The sequence below is a fragment of the Schistocerca cancellata genome, chromosome 1 (genome assembly GCF_023864275.1).
Source record: "Schistocerca cancellata isolate TAMUIC-IGC-003103 chromosome 1, iqSchCanc2.1, whole genome shotgun sequence".
Lineage (NCBI taxonomy): Eukaryota > Metazoa > Arthropoda > Insecta > Orthoptera > Acrididae > Schistocerca > Schistocerca cancellata.
In genome coordinates this window covers 343,225,038-343,242,321 of record NC_064626.1, presented here as the reverse complement: position 1 = coordinate 343,242,321, position 17,284 = coordinate 343,225,038, and the positions used below count along the sequence as shown (strand labels likewise).

Sequence of the window (17,284 nt, the reverse complement as noted above, 5' to 3'; positions counted from 1 at the left end):
GTGTCCAGGTCTCACAGTTGTAAGACAACACGGATAGCACACACTGATCAAAAACTGCTTTTTCTTCTGTTTTACTGCCGCAAGGTCTTTCTCAGGAAAGCTCACGGCACCTGTAACCTATGTTTGTTATGTCTGTGATGTTCGATTTTTTGATCACATTTCACCATTATATGCACTGTATCCTGGTTGGGTGTAGACAAGCACCGAGATCTCCATGCCATCTTTCTTACCAACGTACACTGTTCCTCAGTTCTCTCCTCGGGTTTAATGCTCTTGTCTGAACAGCTTGGCAGAAACACCCGTTCCCATGCGAGCAAAATCCTTTTTGTCCTATTCCACTGTTCAGCCACTTTCTCAAAGTCCTTCTAAGTAGCAGGAAACCGACGCTAGAATAACTTAGAGAAACAAACAACATCTCCATCTTCAGAAGACAGTTAATCTCATATTTACTAAAGAAACAATAATGATTACCAGTGTCACTATAAACACTCGTTACCTTGTACATCCTTGTTGCCAACTTAATCTTCCTCGTTTCCCATTATTGTTAACTGGTGGTCTCCTTAAATTTTCTTTCTTCAAAATTCGCTATATCAGAAAATATATACTTTTTCACCTACAACTTCTTTATATTTCTGTCATTATTATTATTATTATTATTACTACTACTACTACTACTACTACTATTAGTGGCAGCAGCACCAGGAGTACAAGAACTGCCGGTAGTACCTTTATCAGTTCGTAGTCAGTATTATCACATTGACCCAATAAACACTCCAAACATTTTAAGACTCTTTGCCATATTGAAATTGTTATTTCTTTGGTGCATGTGATGTAAAAATGTACTGTATGTCTATTGAAACCCTGGTCTGCTATAAGAGAGGACATAATGGTCCTAATCTGATCTAGTTAAATAAATAAATATTTGGCATGAAGATACTTAAATTGGGTTCAAACGATTCCTGACATGGCATTGCATTAATTCTTATAAAAAAGATAATTTTATTTCATACATTTCATTCAAAACAACAACACCTACAATAAATACTACAATAAATATATTTACAATAAAAATAACTATGCACGTGTATTTGAAATAGATCTGTTGCAGCAACGCTAACGAAAGTTTCATCTGTCTGCTATGATGACGTGATAATTCTCACATTTAGAAAGACGGTGTAGCATGTAAACAGCTACCACGAATGGTGGGAACTGCTTTTCTAGTGGAACAATACATTTAAAATCATACAATACTGGAAGAAAATAAGAGACGTAGATCCTCTTCAGAAGTGAAGCATATGCTTCCAAAACATTCACTATCACTAAAAAAATTTAAACCCTTTGGACGATGTACTTGTGCACGAAATGCGTTATAGATTCGGTTTACGGTCATTTGAAACTTTTATGGACTTGACAGTCGGAAAGGCGAGGCGCTGCGGTACGAAATGTATTGCACCGCCATTCTCTTTAAATAAACCAAGAAAAAAAACTGATTACAACTAGACCGTGGTCTTCAGGAAAAAGACCTAATTATAATATTTCTCCAAGTAGACCATGGTCTTCGAACCTAAACAGTCAGATCACAGATTGAAAGATGTAGTCCAAAGCGTAGCAACGCTATCTTTGTAGACAGACGTTCCCTATAGCCTTTCGGAATACATATGGGCTATTTTCCTCAAGGGAGTCATAAGATTGGCCAGTTCATGCAGTGAATCCAGGTCGCTGGCACGGCGTGAAGCGGCCGCGAGCTCAGTAGACGCTGGGACAGTTCCTCTGGTCGGTCCGGATGAAGAACGCCCTGGAGACGCCGTGGCGGTCCACGGCAGAGTAGGCGCGCTCCATCACCTCCAGCGTCGGGAAGCGGTCGCGAGTCAGGATCCAAGCGTTACCTGCCGACAGGGGATTTGCCGTTAGCTACACAAACAGTGAACGACTAACTCGCAGGTAGCCTGAGCCCTATTAGCGGACACTAATATGAGGTGTGTACACTTTTCGCCTTTATGAGGGCGTGAAGTTTCCTGAAAACATCTGAAGAGGGGGTCTCTGACGGTCTTTGGAGGACTGGCAGGCCATGCTACCTCAAAAGCAGAAATCAAAGAAGGTAGTGATGGCAGACACTGGTATCTGCAGCGAAGTCGAGGATCTAACTCACTCCAAGGGCATTCCGTTGGATTCAAGCTGGGAATCTGAACAGGGGTAAAATACAGGTAGCGAAAGGTTATCTACAGTTTGTACAGAAAAAAGGGAAGCACTGCTTGAGAAGGAAGGGAGACGGGGCCGAAGCCAATCTCCCATGTTATTCAATCTGTACATGGAGGAGGCAGTAAAGGAAAAGGGAAGGGAAGCACTGGTTGAGAAGGAAGGGAGTCGGGGCCGAAGCCAATCTCTGTACACGGAGGAAGCAGTAAAGGAAACCGAAGAAAAGTGGGAATTAAACTGCTGGTAGAAGAAATAAAAATTTTGAGGTATGCCGATGACATTTTAATTCTGTCACAGACAGCAAAGAACTTGGAAGAGCATTTGAACGGAATGGACAGTGTCTTGAAAGGAGGATATAAGGTGAACATCAACAAAAGCAGAATAAGGATAATGCAACGAAGTAGAATTAAATAAGGTGATACTGACGTAATTAGATTAGGAAATAAGACACTTAAAATAGTAGATGAGTTTTGCTATTTGGGCAACAAAGTAACTGACGATGGCCGAAGTAGAGACAGGACATAAAATGTAGACCGGCAATGTCAAGAAAAGCATTTATAAAGAAGAGAAATTTGTCAACATCGAATGGTACTTAATTGTTAGGAAGTATTCTTTGAAGGATTTTGTCTGGAGTGTAGCCATGTATTGAAATGAGACATGGAAGAGAAACCATTTAGACACGAACAGAGTAGTTCTTGTTTATGTGGTCTTCAGTCCAGAGACTCGTTTGATGCAACTCTCCATGCTACTCTATCCTGTGAAAGCTTCTTCATCTCCTAGTACCTGCTGCAACGTACATCTTTCTGAATATGTTTAGTGTATTCATCTCTTGGTCTCCATCTACGATTTTTACCCTCCATGCTGCCCTCCAATACTAAATTGGTAATCCCTTGATGCCTCAGAATATGTCCTACCAACCGATCCCTTCTTCTAGTCAAGATGTGCCACAAATTTCTCTTCTCCCCAATTCTAGTCAATACCTCCTCATTAGTTATGTGATCTACCCATCTAATCTTCAGCATTCTTCTGTAGCACCACATTTCGGAAGCTTCTAGTCTCTTCTTGTCTAAGCTATTTATCGTCCACGTTTCACTTCCATACAGGGCTACACTCCATACAAATACTTTCAGAAAAAACTTCCTGACACTTAAATCTATACTCGATGTCAAAAAATTTCTCTTCTTCAGAAACGCTTTCCTTGCCATTGCCAGTCTACATTTTATATCCTCTCTACTTCGACCATCATCAGTTACTTCGCTCCCCAAATAGCAAAACTCATTTACTACTTTAAGCGTCTCATTTCCTAATCTACTACCATCAGCATCACCCGATTTAATTCGACTACATTCCATTTTCCTTGTTTTGCTTTTGTTGATGTTCATCTTTTATCCTCCTTTCAAGACACTGCCCATTCCGTTCAGCTGCTCTTCCAGGTCTTTTGCTGTCTCTGACAGAATTACAATGTCATCGGCAAACCTCAAAGTTTTTATTTCTACTCCATGGATTATAATTCCTACTCCGAATATTTGCCGGCCGTTGTGGCCGAGCGGTTCTAGGCGCTTCAGTCCGGAACCGCGCGACTGCTACGGTCTCAGGTTCGAATCCTGCCTCGGGCATGGATGTGTGTGACGTCCTTAGGTTAGTTAGGTTTAAGTATCTTTACGTTCTAGGGGACTGATGACCTCAGAAGTACATCCGAATATTTTCTTTTGTTTCCTTTACTGCTTGCTCAATATACAGATTGAATAACATCGGGGGTAGGCTACAACCCCGTCTCACTCCCTTCCCAACCACTGCCTCCCTTTCATGCCCCTCGACCCTTAGAACTGCCATCTGGTTTCTGTACAAATTGTAAATAGCCTTGCGTTCCCTGTATTTTACCCCTGTCACCTTAAGAATTGGAAAGAGAGTATTCTCATCAACATTGTCAAAAGCTTTCTCTAAGTCTACAAATGCTAGAAACGTAGGTTTGCCTTTCCTTAATCTTTCTTCTAAGATAAGTCGTAGGATTAGTACTGCCTCACGTGTTCCAACATTTCTACGGAATCCAAACTGATCTTCCCCGAGGTCGGCTTCTACCAGTTTTTTTCATTCGTCTGTAAAGAATTCGTGTTAGTATTTTGCAGCCGTGGCTTATTAAACTGATAGTTCGGTAATTTTCACATCTGTCAACACCTGCTTTCTTTGGGATTGGAATTATTATATTCTTCTTGAAGTCTGAGGGTATTTCGCCTGTCTCATACATCTTGCTCACCAGTTGGTAGAGTTTTGTCAAGGCTGGCTCTCCCAAGGCTATCAGTAGTTCTAATGGAATGTTGTCTACTCCCGGGGCCTTGTTTCGGCTTAGGTCTTTTGAAATGTGGTGCTGTAGAACTATGCTGAAGATTAGGTGGATACATAACATAACTAACGAGGAGGTACTGAATAGAATTGGGGAGACAAGATGGTATCGGTTGATAGGACACATTCTAAGACATGTAGGTGATAAGAGTAAAATTATGATGTCAATGTAATGTCATTTTAGTGTGGACGTAACTTTTCTAACACTTAACAAGTGAAATTCTAATCGGGAATATTGTACCTGTAGGGAAATTTATCTGTGGACTAGTGAAGTGTTAGTCGAGAAAATATACGTACTTGATAAACGCTTCGCCATACAGCCCGAACTACTTTTCTTTCAACACGAAAGTCATAAAGTGAATAATTGTAGCCTTCCTACAAAGAAAGCCGTAGACTCTATTCCAATTGGAGGAATGTTGTCCACTTATTATAACGAATGTTCAAGACTTATTTTGGGAAAGACTGGTGTCTCTTTTTCCGCGGGCTTCCCATTCGCTTGACATATCACTTACACCTCAATCTTAGAAGGCTGCAAATAACAGAAAATTATTTTATAATATTAGTGAAAAAGACTTCAGGAGTTCAGAGCAGCGTCAACTGGTTAGTGTCTCGTGTAGCATAACAGTGAAATTTCTAGAAATCACTTAACAGAAGAAGGAGAAAATTTTATATTTAATTTTTGGTTCGATGACAGAAATAAAGCGTGAAGGACGGGCGATGTTTAGAACTAATAACATAGTAGAAGCCTTTAAGGGTCGTTTCAGTATCATGTTGACTATGACAAATACTTACGTATGCTGAAGAGCCCGAAGTTGGTGCACGACCACACGACGGCGAAGCTGTCGTAGTCTGTGTCGAGGATCCAGTACGGCGCCGTGAACGTGACTGCAACAAAGGCAACACGTGTCTCTACACACTCGGCGGCGCATGCGCGACACAATTGGTGTCATGTGACACAGAGCAGATAGCCGAGTTTATTAAGTGCAGTTAGCCTAATTACTCCGAAATTCCTAATATTAATGCAATGCTTATTATTTTTACATACGACCAGGTGAAACATTGTACTGTTATTTTTAGAAGAACCGAGCGAGTGGTTAAGCTCTCTGTATTCACATTCGGAAGAACGGAATTTTAACTCAGCATCTGGTCATCCTAATTTAGGCTTTCCGTCATTTTTTTCTAAATTGCTCCAAGTAAATGCCGGGATGGCACCTTAAAAGGGCAAGGCCGATTTCCTTCCTCATCCTTAAAACATTCCGAATTTGTGCTGCATCTCTATTGATTTTGATGTCGACGGATTGTTAAACCCTAATCTTCCTTCTTTCCTTTTTACTGTTCATAGAATTACAGGTCTTTGGTGATAGTCCGTTTTTGTTGTATGTAAACCTTTTAGTTTACCACTTCCGTAGAAGAAGAAAGAAAAAATTACATCATGGCTTGTCGGGATTGCGTCCGATATCAGATCATTCATTCAAGATATTTAGAGAACGCGACTCGTTGTGATCTACCTGGAAAAATAGTTTGACAGGAAGTATTAGTTTTCTGACGATTTCTTAACAACGCTTGTAAAATGTTTTGTTATAAATGACATCTGTTTATGTCCCCAATGTCCGGCTTTTACAGAAAATAAGTGTTTACCTTTTATGACTTTTGCTTAATCTAGAACAAGTACCGAATAACATCAACATTACAAAAAGTTAATTAATGATCAAAGGCTTGTAGTTAATCAGCTGTTAACATTCTATTGCCTCAAAACTCATCGTTCATAGAGTTTTATCTCTGAGCACGATCATACGTCTTAACGTTTCAAAAATATGTACGCAAATTATTTAATATTCTTACTACTGTTGAAGTTGCTTTCACACATCTTTTGATGCACAAGATTCCATCATTGTAATGAGGAAAACTTTATCTTAAGTACTACACTGAAGGTAAAAACAAACTGAACAGTGCTCAAGAAGGCATCTACAAAATGCATGCTACCACTAGCGACCGCAGCAGCTTCCGGACAGAAGCGCCTAGAACCGCTCGGCCAGCGTGGCCGGCTCTCTCTCTCTCTCTCTCTCTCTCTCTCACACACACTCACACACACACACACACACACACACACAACACGTGCATGCGGGCACGCGCAGTGTAGTCAAGGTGCTGTCACTACGGTGTCTCTGCTGTCACGCGACCACAGACGAGCCACTGGAAATGACGGCGCTCAGTTACGTTAAAGGAGTCCCACTGGACAGGTCACGGATATTACTGTGCAATGGCCGGCACTCGAATCGCACCTACAGTCGTAACGGAAGCAATAAACTAATAGTGACATGAGACGATTTGTTATTAAATAATCCAACCAGGACAAATGCACAGAGAAAAATGTGAGATAACAATTTAACTCTCACTTTTTTTCCTTATTTGGAGCTGTTACTTATTTCTATGGAAATAATATCGAAAGTGAACGATCAACTTCCAACTTCATTCTAGTAATAAACTACGCTGTGTCGCAAAAATAAAGTAAGAAATCATTGTCAGTTTTTCTTTCAGAGATGTAATAGTTCAGGGAAGGCAGCTAACTGAAGCATAGAGCTTTCTGTTAAGCAAAGTTAGCGTCTAGCGTCTAGCGTGTTCCCATACATGGGAACGCACATAGTTTGTTAAGTGTGTGAACTGTGCGATAAATGGCGACAAAACTAAGATGCTTACGTGTTAAGTATAGTGGCCGGTTTCAAACAGAGAAAGAAGTAGATCGGAATTAGCATAATGTCACCCCTGTTGTGCATTTGTTCAACAAAGCTGTGACACATAAAGATGCAAAAGTTTTTAGACAACCGTAGTGTAGAAGATGCAATTGAGTGACCGGAAACCACCATGCAATGAAAGGCGCTTACAAATTCAGCACTATGGAACAAAAAGCACTTTCAATAATAACATACATTAAACAAAAATTAAGCTCCGATCAACTGAATAATTTTAAAATAAAATTAATTCTAATAGCGTTATAACTCGGGGGCAGCAAAATCCTTGATAACAAAAAAGGTGTTACGACAGATAAAAATTTACATTATGCGTGTTAGATCGACGGCAATTTTAAGGAATATCTTCAAATCAGTAATAAACAATAGAATCAGATTATTTCACATAGTATAATAACGCATACACAACGTCCTACGTACCTGGCAGGGATGGAAATCGGACGTTGAGCTTGGAGTCATCCGTGCGGCCCAGGATCCGAACCTCGCCCTCAATCGTTGATCGTATACCAGTTCTGAAAATTTGTTCCATTTAGAAATTTACAGTGATACCTGAGTATTTGCGTTGGCGATTTTATTGAATGTACTTCATCAGTTATAACGTCGCAAGGGTTTAGAGCATATACAGAATCGTACTACTTGATTAAATTACAGCTAGCTGAACGTACAGGTGTGAAACTGTATTTTCACTTTACCCGTTAAGCAAGGACTGCAAGAGACATTTACATAATATACGTGTCACTAGTTTCTTCCGATTTAAATGATAAGGTACTTATGTGATTACATGGTAACATACACATTGTCTCATTTATCGTGACCATCCCAAATAACTTTTCCTCCAGAAGAATGACAAAAATATTCCAGACAAACGTTATTTAGGTACCAGGGGGACATTAACTAGCATAACAGCTTTTTTTGTACCTTTATTCTTTGTGAATATATAATTACTAGTACTGCTTTTTTAACAGCACAGCTCTTTTATTCGATTATCCACTTGCTCTCCTCAAGAACTACTCAAAAACGCACCATAGTGCACCATTCACACAAATGCTAACTTGTATTCTCCACAGACGTTTCTGTCGTTTCCCACAAACGTTTCTATCTTTTCTTTGTTGATGTACACTATATTCAGACAAAACTTGAATTGAAGACGGTCGACAGAATGACATTTTGCTTGTGTTTCTATTTGTTTACTCTCAAGTCCAGCAAGTGGGCTAGCTACGTTACTCCGTGTACCTGCGCTGTCTGCTAGCATAGGACAGTGAAAATCAATTTTGTGTCTCTTTTCTAACAAGGTCATGTTGCGTACATGGCACAATGTGGTAAGGTTTTGAACTGGTCTTGAGGAAAGAAAGTCTTCCTGGCATATTAAATGCAGTGATAACATGAATACATTTACGTACTAAGGAGGCAAATTTCTCATTCCAAAATATGAACCGTACATACATATGCAAGAACATCTTTCTTTTTCGAACTATTTACGAATGAACGTTTTATGAAGTTCACAAGTAAGAAACTCTGTTTAATGTTTTGAATGTCCTCCCCTTGCTTCTAAACACGATGCGTTTTGCATGCTTGGACTCTCTGAAAACTTTACACTTGGTCTAGCGTAATAAATCTAGGAAAAAAATTAAATTTTGAACATTGTGTTTATAAAACTTAAGATTATTTTAAATATTCGCAGAGACCTTGCTGCTCCTTAAAAAAATAATTAATTCAATCATTAGGAAACAAATAAACAACGAGAAGACAAATAAATGCATTTTCCACAGCAACTTGAAATTTATCTTTTGCATTTGCACTATACCGATAGCACAGAACGTAGTTATCTTTGGGTCAGCTTGTAAGGTATTCAGGAACTGATCTTCGAGTTCTGGATGAGCCGATCTCACTGGGACTGCTGGGTCGCGAGTGTGACTAAGCGCCTTTCTGCCCTGGAATGCTTGGAGAAAGAGATTTTTTGGAGTCTGGTGCTGCGTGCTGCTACCTATTGAACGGTGTAGTGGAAAGATGTAGGATTTATTTGTGCAGGAAGAACATACTTGCTATACGACTTTGTTAATCATTCACAGGTAACGGTTGGTTCATGCGTAATTATTTTCTTGATTAACATTGCGAATTTATTGAAATTTTCATGGTCTGAATGTGTGCCTCACTCGTGAGACCGGTCTTTGTGACGACAGTATGTTTCGAGAGTCGGTACAGAATCTGTTTGCTATTAATGCATCCGAATAGTAGAACAGTCAGTTTCATTACATTACCTACCAGCGAACTTTTGCCAGTGTTTTGCAACTTTTATAGAATTTACCTTGTTTGAATTTTCTTAAGTGTTGGAGCTCCGTGTGCCACGTATTTTCACAGCGTTAATATTACACGTACAATTATGATTTTATCATTTTTGAGAGTCAGTTATATGCATTTACATTTCCTTACCAGTACGTCTTATGTTTAGACGGTCTTATGGCGTTTACCTACGATCATTCAGTGCGGAACATACCACTTACCATCAGCATCAGCAATTCGAAAACTAGTGTCAGTTACTGTACCGTGTTCCGTGTTTTTTGCATTACTTTTCAGCAGAAAAAGTACGTGGTGTTGCTGACACAGCAGGCGCAGCTGTAGTGACACATGCTACATAAAGGGTGATTATCTGATGTCTTGTAATTGTGAGCTATTATAATAGACTGGGTCCACATGCTCACAGTAATGCACCTGTCTGTAAGTCACATTGCTTTACATCAGAGGCGTCCAAGAATTGTACTTCATCTCCAGTGATTTCACTGTCGGCTGATGGTTCATCATTGATCTTACTTCCTTATTTGTATAAAGAAAGATCAGTTTCCCGGTTATACTCGTAAACATCTTCATAGGATGGAGGTGAAGCTACTGCTCCGCTACTGAAAGTGGTGTAAAACCATGATAAAGGACGGGGTGAGGATTACGTAGCGGGGGCTGGAGAGGGGGGTGGGGGAGGGGGAGCAGGGAGGAGGATGGGTGAGGATAGAGGAATCGAAAGCCAAATTTTACCATTGACGTTCTTCTCTAGGCACCAGGAATGTACAGAGCTTTCTCCGCTTTCATTGGTTACAGTGTTGAACCTGAATGAAGTATGTGCATATTCTTCTACTCATAAATAATATAAATGGTGCTCTAGTTTTCGAAATTGATGAATATTTTAAAAATGCACAAATAACGAATGAGAGACGACAAATGGTGAATGATGCCCTGGAGAACCATTGTTGTACAGGATATCGAACAAAATGCTGCAAACTCAAGGGTCTGTGTATTGCATTTGGTTTGTTTGCATTGCTGAAGGCCAACGAGATGCTTTCATTATAATGACATAGGATGGGGAGCAATGCAGTAGCTCACTGGTGAAGAGAATTGTAATCGAAATTACATAGTGACCTGTTACCGTAAACTATTTTGGATATAACTGAACCATATTCTTATAAGACCGATACCTGTGTACTGTAAATCCAAGGGAACTGCTTGCCGAAGCTACCGAAGGGATAAAAGTAACCGTAGAAAACAGGTCGTAGAAATGTCACTGCCACCCCCAATTCTACCATTAGTGCATCACAGTCATCATCATCATCATCATCATCATCATCATCATCATTATAATCACTACCGCCGCCACTACCACCATCACCATCACCACCGCCATCAGCATCTTATCTCTCATTTTACAATCTTATTTAGAGTAGTTTGCATTTGACGGCTAGGGGACTGAGCTGCCTCCGCCAGCAAAATACCAGTGGCAACACACTTTTGTACTGTCAGCTGCCACTGCGTTGCCGCTTCCTTTGCACAAATCGCTGTGCCTGATAATTCTCAATTCAGAAACTTTTCCGGACGTGAAAATTCTGCCGATTCTAAGAGTCGTTTAACTCTGGCGCTAATTCAAATTAATAATATATTTTTACATGTGTGTAGAGTAAAAACACTGTTAAGTTCTATACCACATGCAAATTTCAGAACTTTTTATTTGATTATTGTAAGAGGTACTTCTCACAAATTAAATATTGATAAAAAAGCAAAATCCTCCGTTCAACCATGCAGCAAACACAATGCTATAGGCAATTCTGGAAAGGTCCACTTCCGAGCCATGCACGGTATTTTGTTAATGAGCTAAAAAATATATTTCAGGCGTTCAGTGGCATTCTGAATATGACGTGATAAGTTTGAAGTTGTTCCCAGACGGGAAACTTTCACCCGTATCAAAACTGATAACATTACTTTGGAGCTAATTAAAATTAAGAATATAATTTGACGTGCCTGAAGATACTACAGAGATGTATATTATAAGTGACTTTCACATTTTTACGTCATTTCTTCGGAAGACAGAGTAATTTTCTATTATCGCAGAGAGTGGGGCATCATGACGACTGCCTGTAAACCAGAGCCGTGTTTAGAATCAACATACCCATACCTTGAAACTGTGCCAAGTTCCCCAGCAAGGGATATTTTGCAGCAAGTGATCCGTAAGGATAAGCATTGTAGAGCAGTTTTCTAAAAGAAGCATTTAAGGTTTATTATTTAACTGCATAAAATTCTCCTATATAATTTATGATTTAACGAAATGAAGAGATATGAGAATTTAAATCGCTAAGATGTTCAACATTATTTATTCATATCGCTGTTGTAATGGAGCTGTTCAGTAGACATCGTTTTTCGTCAATAATAGGAGACCCGATACACTATAAATCAGAACACGATCCAAACAGATTGAAACTGCGAATTGTGTAGTTCTATAATTTCGATATAAATGTACAATGTGAAGCATAATGCTGTTATAAGATTGGCCGTTTTTGAGAAGCATAATTATTTTTGTATTTCTCAAATACTTCACAGTTTTGTTCATTTGTGAAGCCGAGTACTTGGATTTAGTACTGTGTTTATACTTATTGTTTTCCATTATTGTTCAAAAAGGTAAAATGAACAGAAGAATGTAGTTATTTTCACTTTCATGAAAGAGTAATTATTTGTGATTCTTTCGTCAAGGATATCGATTACATCCAAAATGTGAACTTATCTTTGTACTGAAACTGTCATGCTGATGTTCTTTTTCTCTTAGAGTGTGTTACGTTTTGGCTCGCGGCAGTTTTAAAGCGGCGCTTATTGTGAGATTAACAGCTGGAAGCTAGTAGATCTTGTTAAGATGTTTGTTAAACTGTGGAAATAGGAAAATGTAAAATAAATTAATTTTCAGAAGAGTAAATACGTTCCTGCTTTATGCTATTACTGAAATGAGGTATGCATAAACCAAACCCGGACACATCTTTGCAGGTTTTGCGTGAAGCAGTCGTTAACCAACGAGTACAGAGCTAAGAAGAAGAAGAACCGACAATGAACGACAAGAAATAAGTTAAGTGCAAAATACGTTTTGCTCTGGTTTTATATTTTATGCTTTAAATAGCTGCAATACGTCAGCAGTTATTGCGTAAAACTGGACCAATTAAGAACACTGCAATTACATTTGGGTATTTTTTATGATTCTAAAGACAGTAGAGGAGTCAGATTATGAACAACTAGATATCTTTTTTTTTTTTAGCAGAGCACGAAGTTGAAAGTCATGTCAATGCAAATATCGTTGCTTAAATTTCAAAAATTATATATCCTTACTACATGGAAACATGTATTTTAGACAAATCTCAGATGAAGAAAAAAATGTTTGAACTTATTGAACCCGGCTACAATACTTAACCGCAATAGCTCGCAAAATAATATAGTTACCTCGTTTCAACAGCTCAAGAAGTAAAACTTTTTCCGGTTTCTAGTCTAGATGAATTATGACAAAAATCGGCTTTTTGTGCCATCGAATTTACTTCAAACTGCTGAATTTTGTTGACCAAACTTATACGTGTCAGCGGTTTTGTCAGCTGAGCGGCCACGCAGATGCCGATTCACCGCTGTGAACCCGAACGGCGGAGCGGCGGGTTTGAGAGCTAAATGGTAACTTGTTTCGTATCATATGGTCCCTATAAAACACAGTCGAATAAGACCATAATGCATACGGGATGTGTCACAATTCACGTTACAGCCTTCTAGAGGTTGTGTAGTGGACTTAGTGGATCATATATTAAGTGGAAACCCATGCCGGGAAATGTCATCCAAAGACGCTACATAGCGTCAAAGTTATAAATGCCCGGGATTGTAAAGCGTGTATAGAATGAGTCTAAAGTTATAAGCCAAAACCGTTCTGATACCCCTGACAGTAGAAAGCATGTGCTGGTACTGTTGTTGAGAAGATGGTAAGGTAGGCAACAGTCAGTGGTGGTAGTATGGACCAAAAACAAGAAAGATTGTCCAATAAATATGCCATCTAAATCGTATAGCTGAGGAGATTTAAGCACTTGTTCATCTTTCCTACTGGGAAAGACATCTCTTCAATTGAGCAAATGCCCACATATCTTAAGGCATGGATTTTAGAGGCTGTGTTTTCTGGACTACCGTTCTCTTTTTTGGTCAGAACAACCTCCTCCCAAAATATGGAAAGCAAAAGGTTCGCTGTAGAAGACATACAGAGGCGTCGGCGTCTATAACTTTGACGCTCTGTAGCGTCGTTGAATTACGTTTACGGACATGGATTCCTGTTCAAAATGAAATGTATTCACTCCCCCCTACAAGTCCCAGAAGACTTTAAAGGGAATTTCCGAACACCGAGTGCATTTGCTGAATTTTTCTGTCTGCATGTGAAAGCTAATTTCTAAAATTACTGTAGTGATTTTTACACTGCTTCCACTGACAGATAGACTGATTGACGGGGAAGATTCGAGTGAGCAGTATTCACATCACAAAAAGTTTCACAACCCCCCGGTTCCCGGAACTCCTAAAATAGACGTTGACTGTGGATATTGTATCACAAACACAGTCCCATTGACTGTTCAGAGAGGTCACTAAACTCTCCCAAAGATGTAAACAACTATGCATGAGCATCGCCTGTCAGACGGAGGGTTTCCGACAGCCGGACAGTTTCAGTCATTCCACCAGGAAGGAGGTACACAGCTCGTGTTGTCTGTAGTTCAACCATGCCTAGCCGGTCAATACCGTGGTTAGATCGCGTGCGCATTGTTACTTTGTGCCAGGAAGGGCTGTCAGCAAGGGAAGTGTCCAAGCGTCTCGGAGTGAACCAAAGGGATGTTGTTCGAACATGTCGATGACATGCCTTGCAGAGGCCGCGCAAGGGCTACAACTGCAGTAGATGACTGCTAGATACACATTATGGCTCGGAGGAACGCTGACAACAACGGCACCATCTTGAATAATGCTTCGCTTTCCGTGCAGCCACAGGACGTCGTGTTACGACTCAAACTGTGTGCAGTATGCTGCATAATACGCAACTTCACTCTCGACGTCCATGGCTAGGTCCATCTTTGCAACCACGACACCATGCAACGCGGTACAGATGGGCCCAACAACATGCCGAATGAACCGCTCAGGATTGGCATCACGTTCTCTTCACGGATAAGTGTCGCATATGCCTTCAACCAGACGATCGTCGGAGACATGTTTGGAGGCAACCTGTAAGGCGGAACGCCTTAGACACAATTTCCAGCGAGTGCAGCAAGGTGGAGGTTCCCTCCTGTTTTGGGGGGAATTGGGGGGGGGGGGGGGCATTATATGGGGCCAACGTACGCCGCTGGTGGTCATGGAAGGTGCCGTATCAGCTGTACGATATGTGAATGCCATCATCCGACCGATAGTGAACCATATCGGCAGGATATTGGCGCGGAATTCGTGGGTCAGATCGAAAAGGGCTGTTCATGGACGACATTACCCACCAGCCACTCTGAGGGATCTACGCCGAATCGCCGTTGAGGAGTGGGACAGTCTGTACCAACAGTGCCTTGATGAACTTGTGGATAATATATCCTCGACGAAAACAGGCATGCATCAATGCAAGAGGACACGCTACTAGGCATTAGAGGTACCGGTGTGTACAGCAATCTGGGCCAGCACCTCTGAAGGTCTCGCTGTACGGTGGTACAACATGCAATGTGTGGTTTTCATAAACAATAAAAAGGGCGGAAATGATGTTTATGTTAATCTCTATTCCAGTTTTCTATACAGGTTCGGAAACACTCGGAACCGAGATGATGAAAACCTTTTTTGGATGTGTGTATATTACCGCTAAGCCAGACAAGTCGTCGGGTGACAGGTACTTAGTGCTACCCATCAAAGCCCGAGTGGGTCGCTAGTACAAAATAATTACGTCTGCGTATTTTACTATAACAAGAGGATTCCCAGTACAATATTAAAACAAATATTTTTAGTTTTTGTGTTGTAGACCCCTGCGCTGCAGCCTAGATACCCTGTGGCCCTGCTGCAGGCAATGTCCCGCCTCTTGAACATAAATGACAGATGCCAACTAATAAAGATCTCACTATAAAGAAAGGCCGCAGCAGAGCTGTACTCTGGGTTAGCTTAGCTTAGGTTGAGCTGGCCAGGTACTGACATGGAGCTGGTCTGCCTGTTGACGATGGCGACGCGGCCCTCGCCGGAGTCGGTGTAGTTGGCGCTGACGCACTTGCCGCCAAACTCGAACAGCGCGAAGTAGCGCTCCGCCTCGTACCACCGGCCCATGTACTGTGGACACAGAGCAGGGGTTTAAACGACGCAGTTCTCCTGTTCGCACCGTTCAAAGAACAAGCTACAAAACAATAATTTTTATGTGAGAAAAGGAGGTATGTTCAGATCAATAGATTTTACAGAACAATTTCAAAAAATAGAACGTAATAAGTCATACGCCGATATTCTATTTCTGAAAGATCCTTTCATTTTCAGTAGTACTTGCTTATGTGAGTAGTTGTGCCTTCTTGACTGTTATATGACGGTTCTAATAATTGATATAAAACACAATGGAAACAAGTGTCATAGAGTCCTTCCTAGATGCAAAGGAGATAATACAAAATTATATGTACAACCCTTGTTCGTTCTGGAGTTTTAAATATTTACAACATGAAAATAATTACATTTCTCGACTAGCTGTACCCGGCTACCCTTGTCTGTGGTTCAGTCTCCTTAAATAGAAAAGAAAGAAAAGATAAACCTCACGTTTCTAACATGTATGGCAACTGGATATTCGTCCCAGTCTCCTTCTCTCCCCTGTCTTTGTCCATCTCCCCCTCCACCTTTCTTTGTCTGTCTCCTCCTTCTTCCCCTCTCTCAGTCCATCACCTCCACCCCACCTTTCCATCCATCTTCTCATCCTTCCCCTCTTTCTCTCCGTAACCTCCTAGTCCTCACTCTCTCAGTTCATCAGCTCCCATCCTTTCTCTGTCCATGTATTCCCGCCATCCTCTCTCCACCTCTTCTAGCCCCTTCTCTCTGACTTTGTGCGTTATTTATTGTTTTTATAAATTCAGATTATGTAGTAGTATTGTAATCACAGACAAATAATCCATGAATACAACTTTCCTGTTTGCTAAGTACGTCTATAACGTGTATGGCAACTGGATATACGTCCCAATCTCCGTCTCTCCCCTGTCTCTCTCCCTCTCCCAACCCCTTGCAGAAGAAAAATTTCAACAATAAAATCTAATAAAATTTAACTATTATACGAGTATATATATATATATATATATATATATATATATATATATATATATGTTTGTTACAGTAACTCGCGTTAAAATTTGAAGAAATTCGGATGGTATCTTTTTATATTTCTCGTAACAATGTTTTCCATTTATATATTACTTATATATATTTATATATTATATGTATTAAAATATGCATATATTAAACAGTTACATGTCTAAAAACTCGCCCGTACTAGAAAATTTTAAACCAGTCGGTCAAGAACTTTCGAAGATGAGCAGTTTTGAACGAACTGCCATTTACATTTTTGTAACTGTTCCACAGATAAGCAAAAGCACGTGATTATTGGAATGCAATGTTGTATCAAAATTTCAAAGCAGTCCGTGAAGAAATTTTGGAGGCTGAAATTTTGACGAAACAAACTACTACGTTTGCACTTATACAGAAACTGTTAATGT

At 40.2% G+C, this 17,284-nt stretch overlaps 1 protein-coding gene across 1 annotated transcript in view; it reads right to left on the bottom strand.

Moving 5' to 3' along the window:
* Nucleotides 1–1,746: 1,746 nt before the first annotated feature.
* The window catches only part of LOC126175035 (apolipoprotein D-like), a 90,159-nt gene continuing 74,621 nt past the window's right edge, over nucleotides 1,747–17,284 (bottom strand). Inside the window, exons 3-6 of the mRNA XM_049921579.1 lie at nucleotides 15,742–15,872; nucleotides 7,704–7,795; nucleotides 5,329–5,421; nucleotides 1,747–1,886 (exon numbers count right to left, since the gene is read on the bottom strand). Coding sequence (XP_049777536.1) covers nucleotides 1,747–1,886; nucleotides 5,329–5,421; nucleotides 7,704–7,795; nucleotides 15,742–15,872 — 456 coding nt within the window. The remainder of the gene's footprint in view (nucleotides 1,887–5,328; nucleotides 5,422–7,703; nucleotides 7,796–15,741; nucleotides 15,873–17,284) is intronic.